A 27,645-nucleotide genomic window follows, 5' to 3' on the forward strand; every position below is an offset into this window, starting at 1 on the left:
TTGCAGGAATTTTAACTCTTGCCGACTTTCAGTAAATCTGGCTTCCTTCATACACAAAAAGCAAACACAGTATTTCTTTCATTCACGGTGCATATATTTTCAGCTCTTGCATTTCTAAATTGTTTATAAATTGGAACAATACATTCACCATTCACCCCCACACCTCCACATCAGTTCAAAAACACATTACTTAGTGCTTCTAATTAGCTGGTTTGTGCATGCACTCTTAGCATTGCAAAAATATGTTCAAGTATGCCTAGATACCAAGATTCAGTGAACATATACAGTACATGTATTACAGCTCCACAGAGATGCAGTGATCAACAGTCTATTGGACAAAATATTGGATATTGTATTTACATTCTAGTTTCCCTTCTGTCCACACTGTTCACGTTGTCTGTTCTCTTCTCATCTCTCCATTCAGTTAGTTTAAATGGATGGTTTTGGAGAGATATTTCTCTTCGTTGTGGAGCAAGTCCCTCTAATAGCCATTTACATAACCATTGACTATTAATTTGCCATATACATATAATGAACAAAACATTCCACAGTCCACAGAGTACATTCATTGCTATGGCAACACATTGACTCTACGCTGACAACAATGGGTGGAAAATAAAGTTAGAAAATGTAATTAACTTTTTTCTGATAGTTGTTTTCATTCATTAAAAAAAGAGTGTTCAACAATTTGTATTTGAATTTTTCTGTCAAAATGACACATTGCAAGAAAGGGTGTCATCTCTTTTAGAAGAAATTATGCAGGCCATGCTGCATGTAAGCAAACAATTTCAGGAAACAAATATTCTTATTTTCTAATGTAACCTCGAAACTAAAACGTAGATCAGCATAAATCAAGGATAAATTCAACAGGTACTCCGTCCAACTAAATAAATATCATATCAACATTGTATAATTTTCTGAAATGGTTTGAGTTTCAGTTCTCAGTTTCAGTATGACTCTTTTTTTACTGTTAACTGTTGTTAAAACAGGCTTGTAGTGATTCCTTTGCTTTTTCAAACTCCCTCCGTGACTTGTACCACCGCACCTTTGTGGCAGCCATAGAAAATTGTTAAAGGAAATAATGTACATGTGTGATCTGTATTTTGCCTGACACTACACCTGAAATGTATTTAGTGCCAGACGCCATGACGCTAGGATCACACACATGTGAATCACTGTTGCATGCACATCATCCACCAACAGTTCAACTTTTAGACGTATCCAACACATCCAATGCAAGCGAGGCCACAATTCAGTGCAGCAGCGCGTGAGCTCATCCAATGTAAAGTGAATGGGAATGCAGCGCAAAGCAGTTCATGGATACGCGCAGGGTGCGATTTGTAGGGGGGGATGGGGGGGATTGTCCCCCTTTCTGGTCTTGATATCGCCACTTTTTCGACATGATTTTATCGCCGTTCAATGTAATTCCATTGATATTGCTTACAATCTGAAACATATCCCCCCTTCTGTTTTTCTGACAAATAACACCCTGGATACGCGTGCGTGATCCCAGTGTAATTGGTCATGTAAATGGCAAAATGGCAAATGGACTGCATTTATATAGTGCCTTTTCACTCCTTCGAGGACTCAAAGCGCTTTACATTGCATGCCTCACATTCACCTTTTCACACTCACATTCACACACCGGTGGCAGTGGCTGCCACGCAGGGTACCACCCTGCTACCAGGAGCAACTTGGGGTGAAGTATCTTGCTCAAGGACACATCGATGGGGTCAGGCAGACTGGGGCTCAAACCTGCAACCTTCTGGTTGCCGAACGCCTCCTTTACCACCTGAGCCCCCACCGCCCCCATATAATATATACAATATATATAATATATAATCGCCTGCTGTTCTAGAATGACTAGTTGGTATCATTCTAGAACCCACAATCTCATCTCAGACATTCGGAAATTCTAGCAAAACCCCTTTAACCTGTCACACAAAATTTGCATTTTTGTAAGGATTTTTGAACAGTATCTTTTGCTGATACAGTTCATCTAGTAGGACCTATGAAGGGCACAATATAACTTGAAAAAGGAAATGAGATTTCACATGTTCAGGCCTGGACTGGTAATTGATCAGGCCAGGACTGGACTGGTGCCATACAGGGCATTTCTCGGTGGGACGACAGTTCTTAGGGGCCAAGGGTGTTGTTTTTTTTTTTTCTTAGACTCTGGCCCACAATTTAGAGGAACCCGTGCAAAAAATGCCCAGGCCTTGCATTGGTCTCAGTCCAGCCCTGGTATTGATTCAATAAATCCTTCAGTTTGTCCAATGAATTAATTTTTTGAAAAAGTACAGCATACGGTACTAAAAAGGAAACAACTCTAATTGGTGCTTAGGACCAGGGCCGCTGACAGGTGTGGCCAGGCCCAGGACAAAGTCATCTGAAAGGGCCCCAAACCCAATTCATGCAATATAAAAAGGACCCAATTATGGGCCCTTTCCCTCCCTGGGCCTGGGACAACTAACCCCTTTGTCCCCCCTGACGGCTTCCCTGTTTAGGACACACAACACGTGGAGGACTGGGGGGGCTTCTCGTGGATGGACTCCCGCCGAAGGTCGTTAGGTACACCCCCCTCAGGTCCCCATACAGTCAGCTCGTCGTAGAGGCCCGTTTCGATCATCTCCTCCTGCCACGGGATGGAAATGTTTCCCGAGGCGAACTCGTCAAAGAAATCCTTGTCCGGGTCGTCGAGGTTCACGCCCTTGACCGTGGAGAAGGCACCCACGTCATCCAGGTCCTTAGCATAGACAGTCTTGGAGTCCGGCACGAACGGAGGTGGAAGGATTCCTAGTTTCGACAGAAAAATGTGTTTTATTTTTCTTTATGAATAATATAAGATAGAGATCAAGGCATCAAGTAATTTGATGCTGCAACCTCCCTAATTCAGACAAAATATGCTTTTTACAACTGACATAGGCCCCTACTTCAAAAAACTTTCAATGACAACATTCGAACCTGAATGGGGTAGCTTCTACGGATGACACATCTCATACACAAAAAACTGAACTATGTTATATTTGCAGAATATTTAAAAATCAATTTGCTATAATCTCTACGCAACATATGTTCACCATTAACATACCAGCATCCAGCTTTCTCCAGTTGATTTCAGCGAAGAAGGGCTGAGCCCGAAGTTCGTCGCATGTTCCGTTTTTGAAGCCCAGCCTATCGTTTACGGCTTTGGCCAGCAGTCCCTCACATATGGACTTGGCGTTGTCGCTGAACTTCTCTGAGTAACTGACTGGATCATTCAGAATCCTTTGCTTTACCTCTTTATTGTCCACCTGCACACACACACACACGGCAAAATTACCAGTGTTAATATAACTCTTAAAGGTGCAGTGTGTAATATTTCACCAGTTTCTTTCGAGAATTCATGCTGCCAATTCACAAATGCTACCTTTTTGATGGATACTTGCCATCACCATCAAATTCTAAGTATTTATTATGACTGGGAAATTTGCAATTTTCATACATGAAACGGGGGATCTTCTTCATGCCCGCCATTTTGAATTTACAGAAACATACAATTTTAGCTGCAAAACCTGCTGTTCTTTGGTTATACTATTACATATTTGTTTATTATTTCGTAAATGTTCATGAAAAGATCAAGCATAGTTGCAATATCTACTCTGGCCACAATCCTACACTGTGCACCTTTACAGGGTTTGGAATGAGTTTGGCCAACTTAAAATACATTTGGTCAACATTTGGTCCCACTTAAAATAGTGTCAGAGTTCATTTTACTCAATATTATGTAAATATTCAGAGTGCTAGTGTTGAAATTTGAACAATTGAATTTTACACAGACTTTGGACTCCATGTTAGAGTAATCTGTCTCTCTACATTGCATTAAATAATTGATCTGTATTTATATAGGCCTAAGTTTACTCAGACACTTCATCACCTCACCACAAAACACATTTTGTTCACTGACAATTCCTTCAAACAGATAGCCCAAGACAAAGTAGTAACTAAAGGCAGATAGCTTAGGAATAATTGTGTCTATAACTGAGAAAAATAAAAATGACAAAATACCAAACTACAAACAACTCCTTCACTTGCAGTTACAGTACATGCTGCACATGCATACTATTAGTCCCACCAATGTGAATGTGCTCTGTGCTAATCCGGGATTTAAAAATACAACAGTGAAATACAACATGTCTGTTTAAATACAAAAGTTATTCAAATGAAGTAAATGCACAATCTTGGGAGGCACGTAACGAAATATTACCACAAATTAGAAGTGTTGAAATGAAATAAAGAGTAAAGAAAAAAATGGACAGTAGGGGCGCCAGAGAGCTGTGTGTGTGTGTGTGTGTGTGTGTGTGTGTGTGTGTGTGTGTGTGTGTGTGTGTGTGTGTGTGTGTGTGTGCGTGTTCATGTGTGTGTGTGTGTGTGTGTGTGTGTGTGTGTGTGTGTGTGTGTGTGTGTGTGTGTGTGCGCGCGTGCGTATAAAGTGTGCATAATGTATGGTCCTGCACACATAGGAAATGTGCTATGTACAGTGTTTATTTTATTATTACAAAAAATACAGAACAAAAGTACCGCTGACCTTTTCACCTCTGGATCTGAAGGGACCTTTGGCAGCAATGAACTCATACAGTGTGACCCCCAAGGTGAAGTAGTCCACTGACCAATCATACTCCTCCTTCTTCAGAAGCTCTGGGGCCATGAACCCTGCAATTATATCATTTATTTAAAGGTACAGTATGTATTTTTTTATTCTTTATTTCCAGAATGTATGCTGCCCATTCACAGATGTTATAAAACAGTTGAACAAGTGAAACAATTCAGCCAAGTAGTGAAATTGTGCACATAATTAGCCAACTCATGACAGGGGTTTTACCCCCAGAAGTTCAAAGAAGACAGTGAGAGTGAGAAATATTGTGAAGTAAATACACTAAACGTGATTTAGATGTTCCACTTCCGCACGTAGAGAGTCGTATCCCAGATTGGGTTGCAACTTGCAACCAGATTGTATTTGGTCTCAGAGTACTGTCAGAAGTGTACAACTTCATAACATCTTGACTTATGAGTAACACACAAGACATGAGTCACACATGATGTGTACTGACCAGGAGTCCCAGCATATCCTTTGGTTTTTTCCTCTCCGTCTTTCAGCTCCACTGCCAATCCAAGGTCGGAAATACGCACGTGACCTAGGAGCAGGCAAGAATCCAGCGACTGTAAGTTTGTGTACTCAAGCCATGTTTGCATTACAAATAAAAATCTCAGATAAAGTTGTGTTAACCCTTCATGCTTGTCCTACAACATGTGCTTCTTATGTGTTTACATAAGAAAGTCAAGATTCTAATGGTTTACTTTCAAAGTATAACTGCGTAACCTTTCGCGTCACACTACGCACTTGTGTCGGGACGTAGGGCAGCCATAGAGATACTTTATTAATCCCAATGGGAATTACTGTAAATCAAGACATGGCATTATACATTTTCTGCTACCAGAATGGCAACGACCAAGTTGTAGTGCATTACTAAAGGCCATGTGTCATAGTCATACTAGTGTATTACTATGGTTAAGTTTTCAATGACTATTACAGTGTTCCACTGGTGGAACGGCTAGCATTATGGGGCCATGGTACTGTAAGGTTTCAGTAAATGAATATTGTAATGGTTTCTTTGAAAACTTTAAACATGTTATAACATGTTACATTTCAGGATGTGACCATATTCTGTACCTCCATTGTCAAGCACGAAATTTCCTTAGGGGGTGGGTGATCTGGAGCAGTGGGCTAAGCCCCCCACATGGGCTTGTATGCCCATGAGGACCCTAGTTCGAGTCAGGCATGGTTCATGCCCCAAGCCTCTCTCATGTCCTGTCTCCTCTCACGCCCAAACATACTTAAAATAATCATGTCACTTTAGACATAACACAAGATTTGGCACTTTTGTATTGATTACATGAACATTATCCGCACCTTCATTGTCTAGTAGGACATTTTCTGGCTTGAGGTCCCTGTAGATGATCTTCTTCTGGTGCAGATGCTCAAGGCCCTGGATGATCTGAGCAGAGTAGTAGGCGGCGCGAGGCTCGTCGAAGCCGGGGTTGTTTTCGTCCACGTTGTATATGTGATACCTGCAAGAGAATAGTATCGTAGAAACCTATTATGTTGGCATATCTCTATACTTAAAGAATCTCTGGTATCGCTCAGCGGAACGTGTTTGCAACTCACAGCTGAATGTACAACTGATAAAATGGGTTTACGTTGATGCAGTCAGTCTTGTCATGGGGCAGCACCTCCCTAAATTCAGTGACTAAAAAGTGCAATGATACTGCTATCAAAATGTCTCTCAAGGGGGGGCCCTCCCCAATAGTATACAGAAGGGGATTTGTCCCAAATACCTTGAAACAGCCTTGTATTTTGTGAGATACAGAATTAACATGTTCACATTTAACTGTTGTCTGTTTAGATGTAAATGAGTGTAGATACATTAATGAGGTAACACTTTATTTTAGGGATACATCTATTAGCACTAATACATACAAGGTACCCGTATAAGTAACTTGTAAGGCATGTACAAAGCAAAATCAAACATTTGTTAGGCATGTATTCGCAAATGTCTTGTTCATGCACAATAAGGGATTTATTACCAATTTAACCTTAGTAAGGACCTAGTAGGCCTTAGCGTTTGCTTAGTACATGCCTTACAAGTTACTTATGCAGGCATTAACATTGTATGTATTAGTGCTAATAGATGTATCCATAAAATAAAGTGTTACCATTAATGACTGTGCTGCAAATACTGTACAGTATATTACCTTAAGTCTCCTCCATTCATTATAGTCATGACTAAACACAATTCTGTCTTGGTCTGGAAAGCATAGGCCAGAGACACGATGAATCGACTGTGAACACGTGCCAGAATCCGCTTCTCTACCATTGCACCCTACAGAGAAAACAAAACAAAAAATATATACATATATATTATATATTAGGGGTTCAAACACATATTCAGAACAAAAACACAAATACAAACCATCTTCTCCCTCATCGTCTGCTACCTGCCTCCAAGCTATGGCTTTTAAATTGGCATCACGGTGAATAGTGAATAATATTTGGCCGTAGTTTCTACCGCCACAATCAACCTCTCTTCTACTTTTAAATGCCCCCAAGTCCTTTTTTAAATGCCTCCCACATAATTACATTCTAATTGGTTCATCTCAGTGATGGGGCATTTGCAGCGTACAACATTGGCACATCTGCCAAAAATTAAAAATGTATTCAACTCTTGAATGGTGCCAATGCAATGCAAGCGAGGCCACAATTCAGTGACAATAAAGACGGCCAACTAGGGTAGGTGTTCATGTAAACAGCTGACCAGGTTATGATCCTCCAAGACTCAGTTTAAACATGCATCCATTTGGGCCTTTTGTTTACAAGTGTTTACAAGTAAATTAGTTCTAATTCCCTAAAATTTATATTTTTGATTCCCTAAAATTGATGTTTGAGGTGGCCGTAGCCTAATGTTGAGGGAGGTGGTCTTAAAGGGGTATGCCACTATTTTGGGGCTTAATACAGTTAAAATCGTTGGCTGGGGTTTATAAAGGTGGTAAAGTGTCTTAATTTTCATGTGAAGCGTTGTCTTGCTTTAAGACAAGTTAAAAGAGGGAGTATGTCGCTAAGCTAGTGAAAGTCAATGCATCCATGTAGCATTGCTACATGCTACACGGATCCATTGACTTTCACTAGCTTAGCAACATGCTCTCTCTTTTAACTTGTCTTAAAACAAGACAACGGCTTACATGAAAATTAAGACACTTTACCACCTTTATAAACCCCAGCCAACGATTTTAACTGTATTAAGCCCCAAAATAGTGGCATACCCCTTTAAGATCAGAGAGTTGCCACCCTTACCCCGGCCCTCCCTACCACTCACATGGCTGAAGTGCCCTTGAGAAAGGCACCTAAACCCACAGCGCCTCAGGGACCAATGCCCTGTAAATAACTGTAAGTCGCTTTGGATAAAAAGTGTCAGGTAAGTGTAATATAATGTAATATTTTTGAATCCAGCATTTTCTACAACACACCTGTCACACATCTGGTCATTTTTTATCCAAGTGTCGGAAAAGCAGGATCAAAATATGTCAACCTAAATGTCATTGTACTTATACATTGTACACCTGCAAATAACACTGAAGGGCCATTCTGTTATGCCTCCAACTGCCGAAGATGCTGGGCTAGAGGCATACTGTTCTCCTATCCTGTTGTCCAGTGTTTGTGTGTCTGGCCACCACAGGATGGGATGGCCAGCATTCAATTCAACACACATAGCTACGGAGGCACCAGAAGAAAATGTTTTGACATTCCACACGCTTTCATTCCATCTTGCTGTGACTCTGGAATAAACCTAATATGGGTAATTCACACGCCCTCCATTGATGGTCCGTTTCAAAGGCCTGATTTCTCATGTACAAGTAGCGTTTTACGTTTAAGCGCCCTGCCTCTAGCGGTTTGGGAGATGAGCCTCTCCAACGTCTGGGTGTCATGACCACTTTTAGAGTCGTCCTTGAATTGCAAATATAATTTACATTCCGATTTGGACACCGAGCTTTAGTTTGAAGACAGATACAGGCCTTACAATTGTCATGTCCCTTCAGGCTGACCCTGTCTATCTAATTCTGCACTATGTACAGTTCATTAATGCCTCTACTGGGTGGACTAAATGTCTAATTTGGGATGGTAAGAAGAGCCGCAGCACCAACCATAGCAAAACTATGAACAGCGCTATATTTTTGTGCTTATTTTTCAGTACTGATGTGCCATATTGTCTAGCCTCTTACGGCAGATGGGGTCGCCGTCGGGCCTATTCACTATTTGCTGAAAATACTCAACTGCATCATAATAACACTGCTATGACATCACAGAGAGCCCTAAGTAACAGATTAAGACAAAGCCATTACAATTTTGGTGACAGTAAGGTTATAGCATAGGCTCTGTGCTAAGGGCTTAAGCCTTTGATGAAAGAAAAATGAGTCATGGCTGACGTTAATGTAATCATTCATCAGAATGGAAAACAATGTCAATAGAAGAGAACAGTGTTCCTAAACAACAGGCCGTAATAACGATGTTCCTGTATGTTGTGTTTGTGCTGCCATCTACTACGCTGGTGTCCCAAATCTGTTCCATATATAAATGTGTTGGAGTTGGCATTTCATAATGAGCTCAGTAGTAACGCTAATACTACTGTAGCACTGGCGCTAATGCCATGTGCAGCCTCTCTGCAAAAATATTCTCCCGATGCAGACCTTGCAACACATTCACTATTGTTTTTACTATTGTCTTGCCTGTTTGCTATTTGTTTTTTTTTTATTGTTTTTGTTTCTCACCTGGGCTAGGTACTGAAGGTCATACAGCAATATTAGCAAAAATAAATTAATAAATGACATTGTTTTGGTTTAAGACCAATGGATCTGAGTGTTTCAAGACAAACCTACAGGTTTGTTTTTAAGGTTGACCTTTCATGCAGCGACTCTTTATAACCTTAGTTTTGAGAAACAAAAAAAAAGAAAAATGAGAAAAAATGCTAATATACTGTATATGTATAGTATGACCATGTCTCACTCTGTTACTTAAGCCTCTCTGGAAATGTCATAGCAATGTTGCTATGATGTAGTTAAGCTTTTTCAGCCAAGAGTGAATAGGATTGCTTATGATCCCATCTGCATGAAAGGGTTAGGGATATTTTCAAGAAAGTCTCATTCATTTGTTTGACAAGTATCATTCGTAGTACCTTTGCCCTACAGTAAATGCTAAATGTTGTTTTGTATATGCTTGCAACTCTTATTTATTTATTCTTATTAATATAGTTGTTAAAATAAAACATCAATCATTTAATCTATCATTCAGTGTACCGTTGAGTAATATTAGGGGGAGTTCCTTCCAGTCTTATGCAAGTATAATCACGCTCCATAATCTTTTGTCCAGGGTCATTCAGGTGAAGGTGAGCAGCTTTGGTGGAAATATCAGTTGGCCACGTGGTTTCAGAACAATCAGGATCAATACTGTGTTAAACTTCTGTTCGTACTGTTACATAATTTATCATATAAACAAAATGTTTGGATTGTTATTTGTTTTTTTATTTTGACAATGATGGTGAAGATTATTATAATTAATATCTTTCTCTTGGTCATCCTCAGACGGGCATTCCATTGTTGCCTTCCAGTCATCCTGATTCCCCGAACATCTTTTCAGTTCGCTGGTACCCTGAGCACCTGCAGCCTTGTTTATGTCATAGAGACATTTATAGACATAGACATATTTCATTTAACCTATTTTATTTACTTTCTAATTTTAAATTTTTGCAAGGTTAAGTTGCTAAGTTCATTTCGTTGCTGTCGTAGGCCTACAGTAGCCTACATCTGAACAGCGTATGCTCACCTCAAATCCTTTCCTCTTCTTCAGCCTCTTCTTGTTCAGCTTCTTGCAGGCGTACATCTTGCCCGTGCCCTTCATTTGGCAGGCCGACACCTCGCCGAACCCTCCCTTGCCCAGCACGCGGAAGTCCAGGAACCACTCCTCGCTCATGGGCTGCATCTCCAGCCATTTCCATTGAAGGAAGCGCTTGAAGTACATGGTCTCCAGGTAGAAGGTGTACGGCACATCCTTCAGGAAGTTCATGACAGTCTTTTGGCTCTCGGCGAAGACGTCGTCCGCCGCCTCCTGGTGCCTCTCCTTCACCTTGGTGATTTCATTCTCGGGTAAAAAGGGGCAGTAGTATTTCGCGCCAGGTTCCATGTAGCGCTCTACAATCTTGGATGCTTTCCTCACCCGGTCCTTGTCTTCCACGGTGTTGTACTCTTCAATGTCCTGCCATAGTTTGCAGGGCCCTTTGTACTCGTTGGCTGCCAGCAGGAACTCTTGAAAGAGACGCTTGCCGATGGGTTGCTCCACGCAAATGCTTTCGAACTGGATGTCCAGTGTCTCCGCGAGGTCTTCGCACACTGTGATGTGCGGCAGCTTCAGCTTGGCATGGTACTTCTTGTCACGGCTGGCTGCAGGGTTCGCCGAACCATCAAAACTTCCACGTGCAGAGATGTACGCGGAGTTTGCCACCACGGTTGTGAGACTTCCCATATCCATGGTGACAGAGAATTTGAAAACTGTTCCAAGATGAAAGATGAATTGGGGAAAATAAATAAAAAAGAGTAAAAGATGAACCCTCTTCTAAAAAGATGCAAGCTCAAAATGCCCCACACAGTGAGGGAGAGGTGCAGAATGGCAACATCTGTCGCCTTTAAAAACCAAAGAAGGTGATATCCAAAGGATTAATGTCCTATGACCGCTGAACTTTGGAACACTGGGAACAGGTCCCCCCTGGAGCGCCGGGAAATCACACCCGAAAGTGTTTGAGAAAGAGACAGGGTCAGGCCGAGACTGGAGAGTAGTCTAAAAGACTTAGCGTGACCCACGGTTCATTCTCCCACACATCCGCCTGAGTCAACATCTTTCCCTAAAGCCTTTATCCCCTAACGCCATAATACCGTCTCTATGTTAACCCTTTGTAATCAACAAGAGAGAGAGAGAGAGAGAGAGAGAGAGAAAGAGAGAGAGAGAGAGAGAGAGAGAGAGACTACAGTCATAATGATAACTGGGGCCTTGGGCAGGGAGGAGGGAATTATGAACAGTTCTACACTGACAGTGGTAGTGGCACAAAACCTTCGGCCTTCTGTTAGAAAGGTGAAGATGCAGAGGAACGTAATCTTTCAGAATGACAATTACCCTAAGCACACGCCTAATTCAACAATGGAATGGCTTCACCAGAATAAGATTAAGGTCCAGGCAGAGGCTAGACCTGTATCCCTCCCATTGAACAGCTATTGGGTGATCTAACAAGTACTCTGTGTACAGATGGAGATGCTCTCGAAATGTGTCAGATTTGGAGAGCTTTTGCAAAGAGGAGTGGACAAATATTGGCACATCAACATGTGCCATGCTGATAGACTATTACCCAAACAAGACTGAGTGCTGCTGTAATAAAAGCCAAAGGTGCTGCAACAAAGTTTTAGTTTAAGGGTGTGCATATTTATGCAACCGTGTAATTTCAGTTTGTAATTTTCTATTTTTTCCCTTAAAAGCTTTGAGTTTGTTTTTCAATTGCACTGTACAGGATATTAATAGTTACGGTTAAAGTGGAATCAAGTTGTGAAATTATTTGTCTTTCTGTCTGGTTTTTACATCACAAAAACCTGGCATTTCAAGAGGGGTGTGTAGACTTTTTATAAGCACTTCATCTGCGGTTTAGTTGTGTAGGGTTCATATGTAGACTGTAGGCCTACATGACAATGCGCCACAAGCTCAGAAAACGTTTGACCATTCAAGATTAATAAAACATACTGTACGCCTTTTACTGTATTACTGTATTACTTTGTATTTCAAAGGGGAAGTTCAACCGGGGAAGTTTAACCCACTCACCAAATCAGAGTACTGCTAATGTTAACGACCATCTCTGGGTCGCTCAGCAGACTAGAATCCAGTAGTCTGTCGAGATATGATGCTTTGTCCAATTACCAATAAGCTGTTAACATAGCCCTAACCCTAACCCTAACCCTATCCTAACCCTAACCCTAACCCTAATCTAACCCTATCCTAACCCTAACGCCCCGGTTCTACTGTAGTGTGTTGGAATGGATTGAGACGTCATCTCGCAGGTTAGAGTAGGGTAAAATGGCAACACAATGGCAAAGTATCAAATGTGGCCACCTTGCATCACAGAGTCTACAAGAAAGGACGGGAGGAAGTCCACAACACAGGATGGGAGGAGGTAGATTGACTTGCTCTCAGTGCTAGAGCCTCAGACTCCTTGAAGGTCGGGCCCCTTGAATTGTCAGGACTTAATTGACTTAAGGACAGGTGAGTGCCCTTTGCTCCTCTTGGGTCCATAAGGGCCAAAACATACCAAGGCGGAACGGAACGGTCGCAGGACGGACGCGGTCTTTCTGCTTAGTTTTGGCCGGCGTGCTTTTCTCTGCCTTGCACACTGACAGCGTCGGCGTGCGCGGCCAGTCCTGTTCAAAACCCTCCCCACAGCTAAAGCTAGCGTGCTACTTTGCCATTCATTTGAATGAGACACCGCCGGTCGCCGGCGTGAAAAATACGCTCGAGTTCTATTTTCCAAATGCAGCGCGGCGCGGAGCCGGCTCCCGCGCCACTGACGCCCGACTACCGCCGGTTGGTGTGTAAGGACAGATAGGTTTCAATGTATTTTCACCGACGCCGGTAAAAAACGTGGCCGTTCCGCGACGCTTTACCGCCTTGGTGTGTAAGACCCCTAAGCCGTTGACAAAAAACTCCATTTCACTCTATTTGTGGGTTTCTGTTCAAACACTCCCCAGTTCAGTGCATTCTCAGACATTACTGCCTCTATGCTTCGTCTCTATACCTTTATTGAATCATCATGATGCTGCCCCCTTGCTTGCCTGGTTACCAACAGACCTAATCACATGTGAGATTAGGTCTGGTGAGCTGCCTGGGACTCACTAGTTTCATGCCCTTTCGGCCAGGGGTTGTACTTACGTCTTATGTCATTTGGTAATCAAATATTTCAAACAAGCGATTTAGGGTTTGGGATATATTTAGGGTTAGGGTTACGGTTAGGGTTAGGGTTAAGGTGAAGGTTAGGTTTAGGGTTAAGGTTAGGGTTAGGGTTAGGTTTAGGTTTAGGATCGGCTGTCATGGTGATGAACCAAATGACGCAAGACGTCTGGGCGACAGGGCGTCAAATTAAATAATGAGTCCCGACCTGCCTACTGCTTATTCCGTAGGGGGCAGAATACTTGGCCATTGTGACACACCTGCCCTGCTCTCTGAATGGACAGAGACAGGGACCATGATCTGGTCCGTTTCTGAGCAAAGCTTCCATTCTGTCTTTCAGATTGGAATGATTGTAGATCTAAAGGCAGTATGGGAGTTGCATGGGTGATAAATGCAATTTTGTTGTGTGCAGTGTTAATTTGTATGCTGTGGAGTGCTGTGTCACAATGACAATGGGAGCTGGAGTTTCACAGTTGGGCTTTCATATTACCCCACTCCCTTCACTAGAGATGGGATTTATGGCTCTTTTTCAGGATCCGGATCTTAGTGGCTCGTTCCTTTCAAAGAGCCGTTCAAAAAACTGGCTCTTTTGGCTCTTTTTTAAATTATTTATTCAGTGTTAAGAATGTAATATTTTGACTCCTCCTCAAGGTAATTTTGTCCAAACAACAACTGATTATTCTCCTGCTTCTAAAGACCGTTTTTGCCTCTATTTGAGGCAAACAATTGTGTTTTTTCCCAAATTGTATTACTCTGGTCGAGGTCACGTGCTTAAAATGAATGAGAAATGAACGAAATAACGGTTGAGTGGCTCACTCAGCTGTGATCCGGTTCCCATCGTTCACTTCAGGGAGCCGTTCAAAAGAACCGGCTCGTTCATGAACAACACACCTCTACCCTTCACTGGGGCCCAGCTGGTTAAGGAACTGCACTGCACAAAGGGCACAAATGAATCTTTGCCCTTTTAACAGGTCAGTCTAACAAAGAGAGAGAGACAGGTTTCCTGGCCCACCCATTTGAACTTTCGTTGAAATGGTCCTTAATCCGATGGTCTTTGCTGTCCCCATCAACACTGGCTATCACTCTTGCTGCCTGCCTTCCATTTTGTATGCACAGCAAAATCTGTTACATTTCACCAAAGAGCATGGATATGTGTTATTATTTTACTTTCATGGATCTTCAAAATCTACAGAATGAGAGACGTCAAAGCTTATTGATGTCTAATTGTGATGTCAAACAATTTAAATATACCGATTTGACAGTGTCCTTCACTTCCTTACTTGTCCTCAATGTCATTGCTTGCCCACCCAGTTTGACGTCTCTCCTTATCAGAGCTTATAAAGTTGCCGTCTCTGGGCAGTGGCATTTCCATGTTCTCCTAGTTGGTCAAAGAAGAGACACGGAATAAAGAAAAGCAACGTCCATTTCACATTGAAAGAGGGTATGTGAGTTGTAAAGGCAGTTGAAATCATGTTACAGGCTAGCAGGATATTTCAACAGTATTATAGGTATAGTAGGTATAGTATTTTATTACACTATTTGCTCTTATCTTATCTTATTATTATGATTGGTTGCGCTGTATAATTTGTAGGGATCAATGCAATTGGTTATTATTCTTTATTGTTTGTAGTGATAATTCTGATGTTATGTTATGTTACTGGAAAGGAGAAGCTGGAGCACACTGCAGCTTAGTTTTCAAGACTTTATTTTGTGCACACACCCGGCCAACGTTTCAGTGTTGCTACACCTTCTTCAGAGTCCAAACAGTGATGTCTGTCCCACTGTGATGCACCTGCAAGCTGAGTGAGGGATGATGCGTAGAGTCCCAATTCTGTTATATTATGTTACGTTATGTCACGTTATGCTATGTTATGTTATGTTATGTTATGTTTTGTTTTGCTTTGTTTTGTTATGTTTGTTATGTTACGTTATGTCATGCTATGTTCAAGAGATTATTCTGATTGCTTGAGATGGCCACCCTGAAGGAGAAGAGGACATGTGGGCAGCGGTGCGAGGACTTTGGACGTTTTGTGTGGAACTCTGACGAAGGAAAGCTATTTGGCAGGACCCCTGCCAGATGGGGTAAGTACAGATCATTCTAATGATTTTTAAATCTTTTTAATAGTGCGCATGAAAATATGCTCAATTGTCTCCAGCCCAGCCTCCGGTTCAGTTTAAACTCTTAAGACAAGGCCCGTATTATACATTTGTCAATGACCAAGATTCAAGACTAAACCATGTAGTAAGTTAACTGTGCCATTATGAGGCAAGAAAGACACTATTAGTAATATTGCTATGGAAATAAGTATGTGATAATGATACGGTTTCATACCATATTTGCAGTCTTCTTTAGCTGACTTAGATTTAGATTTTATGTAACTGAGACATTAATGTCTTTACATGGGCCCTGAAGAGATTTTTTTCTCTAAACATCAGAAGCTAGGTTTAACAGAAAATGTACGATAAGGTGATCTATAAGTGAAGTGAGAATGTATGAGCTAACTTTTTTATTTTCAATAAGCCATTATGAATTCACACATATGAATTCACACTACCCCCATGGAGAATGAATACTTTTTTAAACATGCGTTTACTAGTAGTATGTCAGAGAGGATGTGTATAATACAAACACTACGTATAAGGATACAATATTTTGAGTTCAGTAGCCATTTTTTAATTATTATTCCCTATCCAAAACACTTATTTTTTCACTCATTAACCACCTTGTCTATGTCTACTATTGCCCCCTCCTGTTGGCTTGGTACTCTACTCATATACAGTACGTCCCCAGCAATGCCATTTTGTAATGACCTTGTGATAAAGAGTCCTTATCGTAATAGTGTTTAGAACAACTGTGGAGTAGATTAGAGGCATGATAATGTCTCACTTGTATTGCTCGTGAAGGGTTGTTCAATGTCGTGGTGGAACACAATGAGGGCCCACTACACAGACCTCAACTTGGAAAGGAGGGTGGTGTATTGGCTGTTTTTATGGACAACTGGTAACGCTTAAGAATAGCGTGCCCTTAAACATTTTATAAACACTTTGTAAGTAATTAACTAATTATCAACAAACCATTTACAAATGTTTTTGAAAGAGTAAGAAATACCAACACAGCAGAAAGCACAGCCACAGCATACCTGGAGCTTTGTCCTCCAGAGAGCAAGAGAGATGAAACTACTGGAAGTGTCCCATTCCGCTGTGCAGCCATTTTCAAACATTTATAAATACTTTGTTTATAATTAGTTCATTAATAAATGACAATTAAGTGTTAATAAAGCTTAAACCATTTTTTTCAGTAGTTCCTAGTTGAAGGTGCAGAATGGGGAAGAATGAGGCAAGTCAAGTGGTGTTGGGATTAAAGAAATGTGTTGCCTTAACAGACAATAATTGGTATATCCAGAATATGAAGGGCTTATTTGCAAAACGGTGTATCTCCATTTTTTTACTTTTTCATTTTATTATTGGAAATGACTGTTCAGAGGGCCTATCACCTATGTGTGAATTCTTACCATTCAAATATTTTAAGAACATACTTTAACCTTTAACCTATATAAAATGCATTTTGCAATGCAATTCAATGGAATGCCCAATACAAAAATGTCAATTTCCCAACATTCTACAAAATGGAGATACACCGTTTTGCAAATAAACCCTTCATATACACTTGGAATTGGTAGCCTCTTACTGCAGATGGGCCCGTTGACAAGCCTATTCACTCTTTGCTGAAAAACACTCAACTACATCATTACAACATTGCTATGACAATGCAGAGAGTCTGAAGTAACCGATTGCGACTTGGTCATTACCAGTGTTGCCAGATTGGGCTGTTTCCTGCCCAATTGGGTTGCTTAGGATGGCCATGTGCGGGTAAAAATGGCATTTAGCAGGAAAAACCTGCCCAATTTCTGCCAATAGAATTGGGCGGGCTTTTGTGCTTCTAGGCGGGTTTTGAGCATGTTTTGGGCTGGAAATCATCAGCCTCATCTGGCAACCCTGGTCATTACCATTTTGGTGACAATAAGGTTATAGCAGAGGCTCTGCGTTAAGAGGTTAATGTGCAACCCACAAATAATGTATTTTGATTGTGTAATTAATGATTAATGATTCAATTTTATATATCACTGCATGATTATTTTTGCCCACAATCCTGGCACCCAACCTTCGGCCTCTTGAGGATGGTATGTATATGTACGTTTTTGGTAGATAGCGAGAAAAAGCTGAACCCAAATCAGGAAAATTGTACCGAAAAAAAAACAAAGACAGAAGTGATTTTTGTGCCAGGTTGTTCTTTAGCCCACACATCTTATTCTCTGTATGAGTTATGACATTGTGATCATTCTCCGGGTTGCCAGGTGTGTATGATCATTTCCAGCCCAAAACAATGCTCAAAAACAGGCTAGAGGCACTAAATCCCTCTTAATTTAACCAAATTGTGTTGATTTCTATGGTCATAAATCTACAGAAAAACCTGCCCAATGCCCGTTTTTACCCGCAGATGGACAAGCTACGTAAACAGCCCAATTGGGCGCGAAATTTTCCAATCTGGCAACACTGATCATTCTCCTTTTCTCCACCAGTGTACATCAGCCTGTACTATGCAGCGTTTTATGTTATCATGACCGGGCTGTTTGCCCTGGCCATCTGGACACTGATGTACACTCTCGATCCGTACGCACCAGACTACCAGGATCGATTACGTTCGCCAGGTGAGTTCACAATAATCTAATGATGCTCTTTTGTCTTTTCTTGTTTTTCAAAGTTGATGGCCTTTTTGAGCCTTTACTGCATAGGATAGTGAAGATCAGACTGGAAACAAGTGGAAGAGAGAGATGGACATGGAGGAGAGAGAGAGAGAGAGAGAGAGAGAAAGAGAAAGAGAGAGAGAGAGAGAGAGAAAGAGAAAGAGAGAGAAAGAGAGAGAGGATAGGGCTGAGAAATTATTTATCCATGGGTATGCAAGGCCATACACGAACGGGTGATTTTGCACACCTCAGTCTGAAAAACCTTGAGAAAAACACAGGCTTGTATTTCTATTTCAGGTTCATATTTTAGGTGTGCCTCATTTGACTACTGTTCCATTATTACATTATATTCAGGGGTAATGGTGTGGCCAGACGTCTACAATGAGGAGGACCTGGAGTTGGCTTACAACATCTCTAAGGGCTCTAAGAGCTGGACTAAGATGTCAAAGTGTCTGACAGACTTCCTCATTCGTAAGAATCCATTTACTTTTCCTACGTAGAAGAGCAGTCCACCATTTTGGAAATATGCTTTTTTTTTTACACCTCCCATCGAGTTTAATGACTGCGTTTTACATTTCTTAGGTTCTTCCAGCCATTCTCTGATTCTGGTGATTTTACTTCTTAACATGTACACATCACTGAATGGGAACAGTTAGTACCTCTCAGTTTTTTATACCATCTGGTTCAATGACAGAAGAAGTAATATCACCAGACCGTGGCCGCAACTACCATTGAGGACACAGAGGTTGTGCCCTCTGGTATTTTTTTTTCAGTAATGTAAAATTTATCTATGATGAAAATCGATATATGATCAACAATGATAAACTCGGCCTGTATACTGTACGCCATCCCCATCTATCCTCAAGGCAGTGATTAATGGAAACAAACTTAAGAGTTTGACTGAAGTGTTTGAAGCATTCTAAATGTACAGTATGCAGTACAGCACACAGTATTTGACCTCGGTATTTGAAAATGTCTGGTTACAACCCTGCTGGTGCACGCCAGACCCAGGGAATGGCTGGAAGAACAGGAGAAAGGTAAAACTCAATTATTGAAGTGAGGTCTAAAATGGGCATATTTCCAAAAATGGTGAAACAGTCCTTTAAATTTACAGTAGATACTATACTCAATGAAATAGGTTGACGCTTAAACTAAACCAGTGACAAATGAAGAGTTCAGATGCAAAACCCCCTAACTCCATTTCTGAAGAGCTGCACTTCTATATTTTTAGAGAACCCTGTTGTTGGTTTGGTTTACATTCATGTACTTGATAATACATATAAATAGTTATATTACATAAATAAAATAAAAAAAATATGCAATTTTGATAGCTTTGTATTAAATAAAAATGAATTAAGATTATTTTCTGAAAAGGCACTTAGGGGGTTTTGCATCTGAACCCTTCAAATGTTCATGTTTGTGTGAACTCTTTGTCCTCTTGTGCCCCACAGCTTACAATGACTCCGCACAGTGGAGCAGCAGTAAAATGCACGCGTGCCACTCTGGGCATTACTACATGCAGCCACAATTTCAGGACCCAGGGCACTGTAAAAAGTTTAAATGGTCGTGCTATTTTAACCTGACCACGCTTGGAGACTGTTCTGGACTGGAGGATCCGACGTTTGGCTACAATGGAACGAGCCCGTGTGTGATCATCAAGATGAACAGGGTTGGTTTTGTTTGGTTTTGATTGGTTTGGTTTGGACAGGGAAAGAGACACTGGAAGACAAGCAGCCACTTCCTTCTTCGGTGTTTTCAGTGCTGACAAAAAAATGGTAGGGACTAGGGCTTGACATTAACTTTTTCCCTCACCGGCCACTGTGGCTAGTGTTTTTATCAATTCACTAGCCATTCACTTATTCTACTAGCCACAGTTTTGATATTAGTTTTTTTTAACATGATGATACTGTACATCTAACTACAGAAGATGGGTTGCTAATGCAAGAGAATGAATGCATAGCTTTCTAGATGGACATAAATCATACAAATAGGCCTACCAACAGAGTAACTGAGCATTTTCTTTAACTTTTGTTTAAGAAAAGTTTTTACCAAACAATTGATACAAAAGGAGTCAAATAGATCATGAGCCAGAGTGGCTAGTGACACTGAAATTGTTACTAGCCACAGCCAAGTTTTACCAGCATTTGGCCGGTTGGCAGGTGCCAGTGTCAAGCCCTGGGGACTAGGGACTAGGAGTACAGATTCAATGTCAAGTTTTTTCCCCCACCAACTCATTTAAAAAACACTGCACAGACAATCATTTTACAGTATTGTGTTCACCATTCTTGTTTATGTGCTATGTATATTAGGGAATTTACTAAGGTATTTATTAGGGTACAGTACTAACATTTTCAATCGTAAGAAAGAGCAAATGATGCTGACAGTACATTTTCAAAGATGAAAGGAAAAAGATTTGTGAAAAATAACTTGTTTTCCACAGATAATTAACTTCTTACCCAACAATGGAACCGGCCAAGCCCCTTATGTAAACTGCACAATACTGGTAAGCTTAACAACAAACCCTCTTGCTCCATCGCTCTGCACGTTTAACATTATGATGAGGACGTTGGAAATTATGCTGTTGCCTATTGTTATAATAATAATAATATTAACAATAATATTAATAATAATATTAAGCCCCCACATATAGACAGATCTATGCACCCTGTCAAAAGTCCGATCAAAAATCACGCAAACAAATATCTGTCACAGACAGACGCACCAATTTGCGCACAGCCGGACTACAGGAGAACAGTATGCCTTCAGCCCAGTATTTAACAGTGGATGGAGGCATAATAATGTAGCCTGAATGTTGCGACCTTTTAACCCTTTGAGGAGTACCATCACAAATATGTGATTAGAATTTTCCCAAATTTTGAGTTCTCATTATGATGTCATAAGGACGTTTCGATACTTTTAACAAATACTTTTATGGGAGCTGTAGAGTGTTTGAGTAAAATTCTAGAAGAATTGGTGGAAAAGTTTGTTCCGTCCAATCTGCTATTATGAATACAGTGCTCAGAAGAGTGGCTACCCACGCCTTTTTGAAATGCCTCTGCTTGCTACTTAACAATGCTTTGACCTGATAAAACATAGCGTTGTAAATTTGCTGTTACCAGAATTGCAATGACCATGTCTTAGTGCATTACCAAAGGCCCTCTGTTATGTGCTAGTATTGTACTACTATGGTAGTTAACTTTAAGCCTGGCGACACCATCCTATATACTCCACCCAAAGATTTTGGATCCGCACATCGTCTGGCAAAAGCCTTGAGCTCGGTTCTCTCAGTGTTTAGCCAATCACCAAACAGTTGAGAGTGGTGAAGCAGAACTCACCCGCGAAGTCCATTACTGATTGGTTAAGGTAACTATATTCACACTTTTGTTTTGTTATTTGTATGCTTTTGCGACACTATATCGTAACAGGCATGCTAATAAAGCACAATATGGGTTTTAAATTGAGTTCAGAACTCCAATGAACTTAAATGTCAGAGTAAGATCAGACCATTTCCCACCCTCCACGGAGACAGGTTCCTCTTGGCTTTTGCCAGACTGTTTGACGGAGTCAACAGTCGCTTTCGCCCAGGCTAGTTAACTTTGGCTAACTGAGGCATTTGAAATGGTATAATTTCATTGATCTATATTCCTAGGGGGTGACAGAAGCATTTTAGATTGCCCAGTTTGCCAGACTACCGTGAAGCGAAACTTCATGAAGCATCATGGGTAGGATGGGCAGGTCCAGACTAATAGTAATAACCATTATCTATCTGTCTGTCCATAAAGGATGGAGGAAGCAATGTGAATGGGATGGACTATTACCCTGCCAACGGCACCTTTGACCTCTCTTACTTCCCTTACTACGGAAAGCAAGCACAGGTAGGCTTTTATTCTATTCATCCAAACCTAACCTGCAGAGTCTGAGAAGAATCGCATGAAGTTAACATGAAATGTTAAAAAAGTGAACATGAAATTACATTTGATTTAAAGCATGTACAGGCCTACTTAATACAAGCAACTTTAATTTGTACTTAAACCCCTTTGTGCTGAGACGGATATAACCTTACTGTCACCAAAATTGTAAATTACCAAGTCTTAACCCAGAAAGACACAGTCTGTTATAAATTAGCAGTTTCCAGACTGGCAATGACACTGTCGTAATGTATTGCTGCAGGCCCTGTATACTGTGGTGTAGTAGTACTTTGGTAGTAAAAAAAATCTCAGTGGCTATAACAGCATTCCACTGGTGGAACAGCGTGTGTTAAGGGGCTACTACCAGAGAGAGTAGAGAGAGAGAGGTTCCATTGGCCCATTGTTTCCTGGTTCTATTATGGCCCCCCTTAGGCAGACCTAGGCAGACCTAAGGACTGTTCTATTCATTGTAGGAGCATTATGACACGGCCCTTTAGGCAGACCGGAACCTGGTCACGTTAGGTGCCCATAGAAACCTATTATGTTGGCATATCTCTATTAAAGAATCTCTGCTACTACTGTATATTACTCATGTGAAAGTGAAAGCCCATTGGGAAACTCCAACTCCCATCGTCATTGTGACACAGCACTCCACAGCACACAAGTGAACACTGCACACAACGAAATTGCATTTTATGCCTCACCCGTGCAAGGGGGCAGCCCTCAGTGGTGCCCCATGGGGAGCAGTGCGGTGGGACGGTACCATGCTCAGGGTACCTCAGTCATGGAGGAGGATGGGGGAGAGCACTGGTTGATTACTCCCCCCACCAACCTGGCGGGTCGGGAGTCGAACCGGCAACCTCTGGGATGCAAGTCTGACGCCCTAACCGCTCACCCATGACTGCCCTTACTCATAGTAATGTTGTTATGATGTAGTTGAGTTGAGAGCCAGCGGGCCCATCTGCATAAAGAGTGTAGGCCTACATGCCACAGAGCTACTATATATGTACTGTATCTTCAGTATGAAAAGTAATTACTGATTGTGTCTCTCGTAGCCGGCCTACCTGAATCCTCTAGTGGCCGTGAAAATCCACCTGACCAACAAACTATGGGCGAAGCTGCAGTGCCGAGTGGTGGCCGAGAACATTGCATACCAGAACTTCTACGAGCCCTATGAAGGCAAGGTCATCTTCAACATAAGCGCCTCACGCTGAAGCACTAGTGACGACGTGTGACAGTAACAACTCTCATTGGAGATGGTCCTGAGATGAAATGTAAATTGTGTTGGTAGCAGGTGTTGAATCCTTTTCAGAGCACATTTATAAAGGGTAGCCAAATGTCTTTTTTTCTTGGTACAAGTCCTGTTTTCTTGTCCTGTCAGGGCTGTCCTATTTGTTTTGCTGTTATTATTATTATTATAGAGTGATGTAAACGACCTGTTTTCTTTTCATATCAGTTGTATTACTATGAATACAGTATACCCTTTGACGCATTAATAAAGTTATTAAAGGCTGTCATCAAAACATGGTCACCCTAACATACATGTACAGTATGTACAGTATTGGACATCACTATTAGCCTGATAAACCAGACTAAATGTGGATGTCTAATTTAGTCTGGCCTCGATGCATAATACATCCGAAGATTGTTGATGATTCAAAACACATCTTTGCGTTGTAATTGGTTTGCCAGATTCATGGCATTCTGGCTTCATTGAATCATTATGCGAGGCCAGACCCACCAGTAGACAAAACATTTTGCTGTCCAGCGGGTGGCGCTGGTACACCAGGCTACATCACTATGCATGGACAAGCTACTGTATATGACCCCCCCTCCTGCCCCACCCCCCTTTCTGTTTTTGTGAAGTGTCTTTTAGTGAGATGAACTATGAGCTGAGTACTTCAGTAACTCTTCAGAAACAATGCAACTGCGATACGGCAGACCACTGATTTTTGAGTAAATGATCATTAAAATCATTTATAGTTCCTAGTTCTGTGAAATAAAGCCAAATGTACACATTTCCTCCTTTCTATCTCTATTTTTCAAACCAATGATACAATTACCTTTTTTTGCTATGGTAAACATTTCTATTAAGTGTCAACATTTGATGAACAAGCACATGGAGGTGATGTTCCCTTCTAACTCAAAGTTGAATGTTTCCTACACACGCTTCAGTTACTTCTATTCCACTGGACCTGGGGTGCGTTTCTTAACAGTGCCGTTAGTAATTGAGTTAGCAACTTCCTTGGTTGCAATACAATTTCCTATTGGCCACCTGCTAAGTTGCTAACTAGTTAGCAACGATACTTTCGGGAAACAGGGTCCTGGACTGTTTTGGGACTGCACAGCATTCGGCATTATTGTCTTGCCATTCTATACGGTATCATACAATTTTCAAGTGTAAGAGCAAGAGCAATCAGAGATGGCAACTTGTCCACCTGGCCAACTTACATTTATGTTCTGTGTTTGGCAACTCCTGCAGACGGCCTCACAGACACTGCGGGCGCACACACAAATGAACAAGAACATTACATTACATTATACTACGATGGCTCATTGCATTCACTCAATAATAATAATAAAAATCACCAGGTTATCTCATAATTATGAGATAATTATGGTACCATTATCAGGGTATCTCAGTCAAGGGAGAGAGCACTGGTTAATTACTGGCCCCATCAACCTGGCGGGTCGGGAGTAAAACCAGTCTGATGCCCTAACCGCTTACCCATGACTGTCCTTCATAGCACGATATGCTGAGTCAATCCACACATCATTAGGTTATCTCATACTATCTCATAATTATGAGATAATTTTTACGAGATTAGTATCTCATAGTTTTGCGAGATTAGTATCTCATAGTTTTGAGATAGTATCTCATAATTATGAGATAATGATTGAATAATTATGAGGTGGTATCTCATAATTTGGAGATAGTATCTCATACTTTTGAGATAATTATCTCATAATTTTGAGATAGTATCTCATCAATTTGTATTATTGAGTGAATGCAATGAGCTACCGTAACACTCAGCTGACACTTTTCCCCAATCGACTTACAGTTAGGTACTTACAGCGTATTGGTTACAGTCCCCTGAGCGTTGTGGGATTAGGTGCCTTGCTGAAGGGCAATTCAGTCATGGATGGAGGTGTAGGGAGAGATAAGGGTGGGATTCAAACCTGCAACCCATTAGGCCACGGCTGCCCTGAGAACAATCAGAGATGGCAACCGGCCCCCTGTCCAGGATAGAACTACTTGTAGATGGATTTTTGTTGTGTGTTCGGTGGCCCTTGCAAATGACCTCAAATACATGGCCGTAACTACCATTGAGGACACAGAGGTCACGTCCTCGTATTTTTTTCAGTAATGTAAAATGTATCTATGATGAAAATCGATATATGATCAAAAATGATAAATTCAGTCTGTATACGCCATCCCCATTTATCCTCAAGGCAGTGATTAATGAAAACAAACTTAAGATTTTGACTGAGGTGTTTGAAGCATTCTAAATGTACAGTATGCAGTACAGCACACAGCATTTGACCCCAGTATTTGAAAATGTCTAGTTACGGCCCTGCTCACACACCCCGAGTGGACAAACACAAACGATCAGGCAAGCAGACCAACAGAGAGACTCTGTAGACCATGTAACAAAACACACGGTCACACTGTCACTAAACCAGCACTACACACTGGTGTCATTTGGGGGAGTTTTGAGAAGGCAGTCAGGGGGGTCAGCCAGCCAGGGGTCCGTATCTCGAAATCGTCTTTGCTAACGACGGTAGCAACGTCCTTCGTAAGAGCGACTCAACTCTCTCTCAACAGCGACGCTCACCACTAAATCCAAGGGAATGGTAAGACGGTCTTAAGACGGTCTTAAGACTGTTAGCAACGACAAGAATCGAGAAACGGACCCCAGATACAAACTGGTTGCATCTCCTACACAAGTGATTTTGTGCACATATCCTGATGGCGTCTGGTCAACCTTATTAAGTTCCAGCCATTCCATATCATTTTTGTACATTTTTGAACTTCTGGTCTGCTTGTTCCAGTAAATGGTCGCCATGGAAAGTCCATGAACTCCACTGGACAACCGGAAATCCAGCGAGAGATGCAATGCTAGCATGGTGGTGCCTAGCCTGGCTCTCACGCAGACCTTTCGTGCTTCGTGCATCGTGCATCTTCGTTAAACTTTGTGAGCTCGCACGAGGGTCTGGAAATCTTAGACAAGCCCGAACGGAATCAGATATTTCACAGCCTGTCCAATCAGAATTGCGGGTGGGGTAAATACATGTCAGTGGTTGAAGTAGTACGTGATTCAAAAAAAGCCACATGAATTCTCCAATCAGGTTCGAGCTGTTTTGAACACACCCGCGCCTTTCCAGAGCTAAGCGATTGACAATGTTCCATCGCGTGAGAACCAGGTTAGGTGGTGCCCGCCTAACTGGTGCATAAAAAGATGGGACAGCCCACACGTGGCCTGTGCTAACTTGTTGAAGATTATAATACAATACCATCCAAGCTCGTAAATAAGCAGCTCAATGTACTGAGCAGCCCTTAATCGTGCAATCGATATGGAATTTCATGTATAGGCTTAGGCCTTTTTTTAGGCCCTGAGCATGACCCCTTGCCCCTGGTTCCAAAGCTGAGGGCAGCTCGTACCAGAGAGTGTAGAGAGAGAGAGGTTCCATTGGCCCATTGTTTCCGGGTTCTATTATTGCAAGGGGGAGGGGGGGGTCGGGGAATCCCCCTTTAGGCAGACCTAGGCAGACCTAAGGACTGTTCTATTCAATGCTAGGAGTATTATGACACGTCCCTTCAGGCAGACCGGAACCTGGTCATGTTAGGTGCCCATAGCAACCTATTACAATGGCATATCTCTATATACTTAAAGAATCTCTGGTGCTACCCACAGAGGCCAGCAGGCCGCTCTCACGGGACTGGCTCTGATACAAACCAAAAAACCCTTGCTCAAAAAAGGAAGGAAAAAGCAGAGGCACTCTGAGATTTGAGAAAAATATAAAAAAGTCTTTAATTTGGCCCATGTGCCCATGTGCTTTTAAACTGAATTTGCCATGTTAAATTAGAGGATTACTCTCAAATCTCAGAGTGCCTCTGCTTTTTCCTTCCTTTTTGGACCTACACTTCACCCGGTACAGATGAGCACCTGAGTAATATTACCCTGCAAAGTCTCCTGAGCGCTTTAAGCCCTTTAGTGTCTTCCCAAAAACCCTTGCTTTTTCTCTGAGCCGTGCCGACACTGTATACATCAGCAGGTTCATCCAGGTAACCCATGATCACATATAACAATGTACTGTACTCTTTACACAAAGTGTGAACACAGGTGGTTCGCAGATGAGGTAACCACTACGTCCCCAGCACCGGTTTCCGGCCCGCCTGAAAACACCATGAGAGGCCTTGGTCCCA

At 41.6% G+C, this 27,645-nt stretch overlaps 2 protein-coding genes across 2 annotated transcripts; one reads left to right on the top strand and one right to left on the bottom strand.

The window, feature by feature from the left end:
* Positions 1-2,503: 2,503 nt before the first annotated feature.
* On the bottom strand, positions 2,504-11,277 carry grk1a (G protein-coupled receptor kinase 1 a). The gene is made up of 7 exons (XM_063212314.1): positions 10,412-11,277; positions 6,793-6,920; positions 5,951-6,108; positions 5,091-5,174; positions 4,568-4,692; positions 3,092-3,293; positions 2,504-2,796 (listed from the first exon to the last, which is right to left on the bottom strand). Exons 1-7 carry the CDS (start codon positions 11,111-11,113, stop codon positions 2,504-2,506), a joined length of 1,692 nt encoding a protein of 563 aa, XP_063068384.1. The 5' UTR covers positions 11,114-11,277.
* A 3,648-nt stretch (positions 11,278-14,925) lies between these two features.
* LOC134459859 (potassium-transporting ATPase subunit beta-like) lies at positions 14,926-24,236 on the top strand. Its single transcript, XM_063212327.1, has 8 exons — positions 14,926-15,005; positions 15,514-15,646; positions 18,145-18,273; positions 18,664-18,780; positions 19,761-19,978; positions 20,750-20,812; positions 22,092-22,184; positions 23,273-24,236. Exons 2-8 carry the CDS (start codon positions 15,535-15,537, stop codon positions 23,429-23,431), a joined length of 891 nt encoding a protein of 296 aa, XP_063068397.1. The 5' UTR covers positions 14,926-15,005; positions 15,514-15,534; the 3' UTR covers positions 23,432-24,236.
* The last annotated feature ends 3,409 nt before the right edge of the window (positions 24,237-27,645 follow it).

The sequence above is a fragment of the Engraulis encrasicolus genome, chromosome 12 (genome assembly GCF_034702125.1).
Source record: "Engraulis encrasicolus isolate BLACKSEA-1 chromosome 12, IST_EnEncr_1.0, whole genome shotgun sequence".
Lineage (NCBI taxonomy): Eukaryota > Metazoa > Chordata > Actinopteri > Clupeiformes > Engraulidae > Engraulis > Engraulis encrasicolus.

Excerpts from the sequence above, each read along its gene's own strand:
- grk1a (XM_063212314.1), bottom strand. The coding sequence starts at position 11,113 with ATGGATATGGGAAGTCTCACAACCGTGGTGGCAAACTCCGCGTACATC. Across the intron at positions 4,693-5,090 it reads AGGATATGCTGGGACTCCTG|GGTTCATGGCCCCAGAGCTT; the intron begins GTCAGTACACAT and ends ATATAATTGCAG. Across the intron at positions 3,294-4,567 it reads TCAGATCCAGAGGTGAAAAG|GTGGACAATAAAGAGGTAAA; the intron begins GTCAGCGGTACT and ends GTGTGTGTGCAG.
- LOC134459859 (XM_063212327.1), top strand. The coding sequence starts at position 15,535 with ATGGCCACCCTGAAGGAGAAGAGGACATGTGGGCAGCGGTGCGAGGAC. Across the intron at positions 15,647-18,144 it reads CAGGACCCCTGCCAGATGGG|TGTACATCAGCCTGTACTAT; the intron begins GTAAGTACAGAT and ends TTTCTCCACCAG. Across the intron at positions 19,979-20,749 it reads TGATCATCAAGATGAACAGG|ATAATTAACTTCTTACCCAA; the intron begins GTTGGTTTTGTT and ends TGTTTTCCACAG.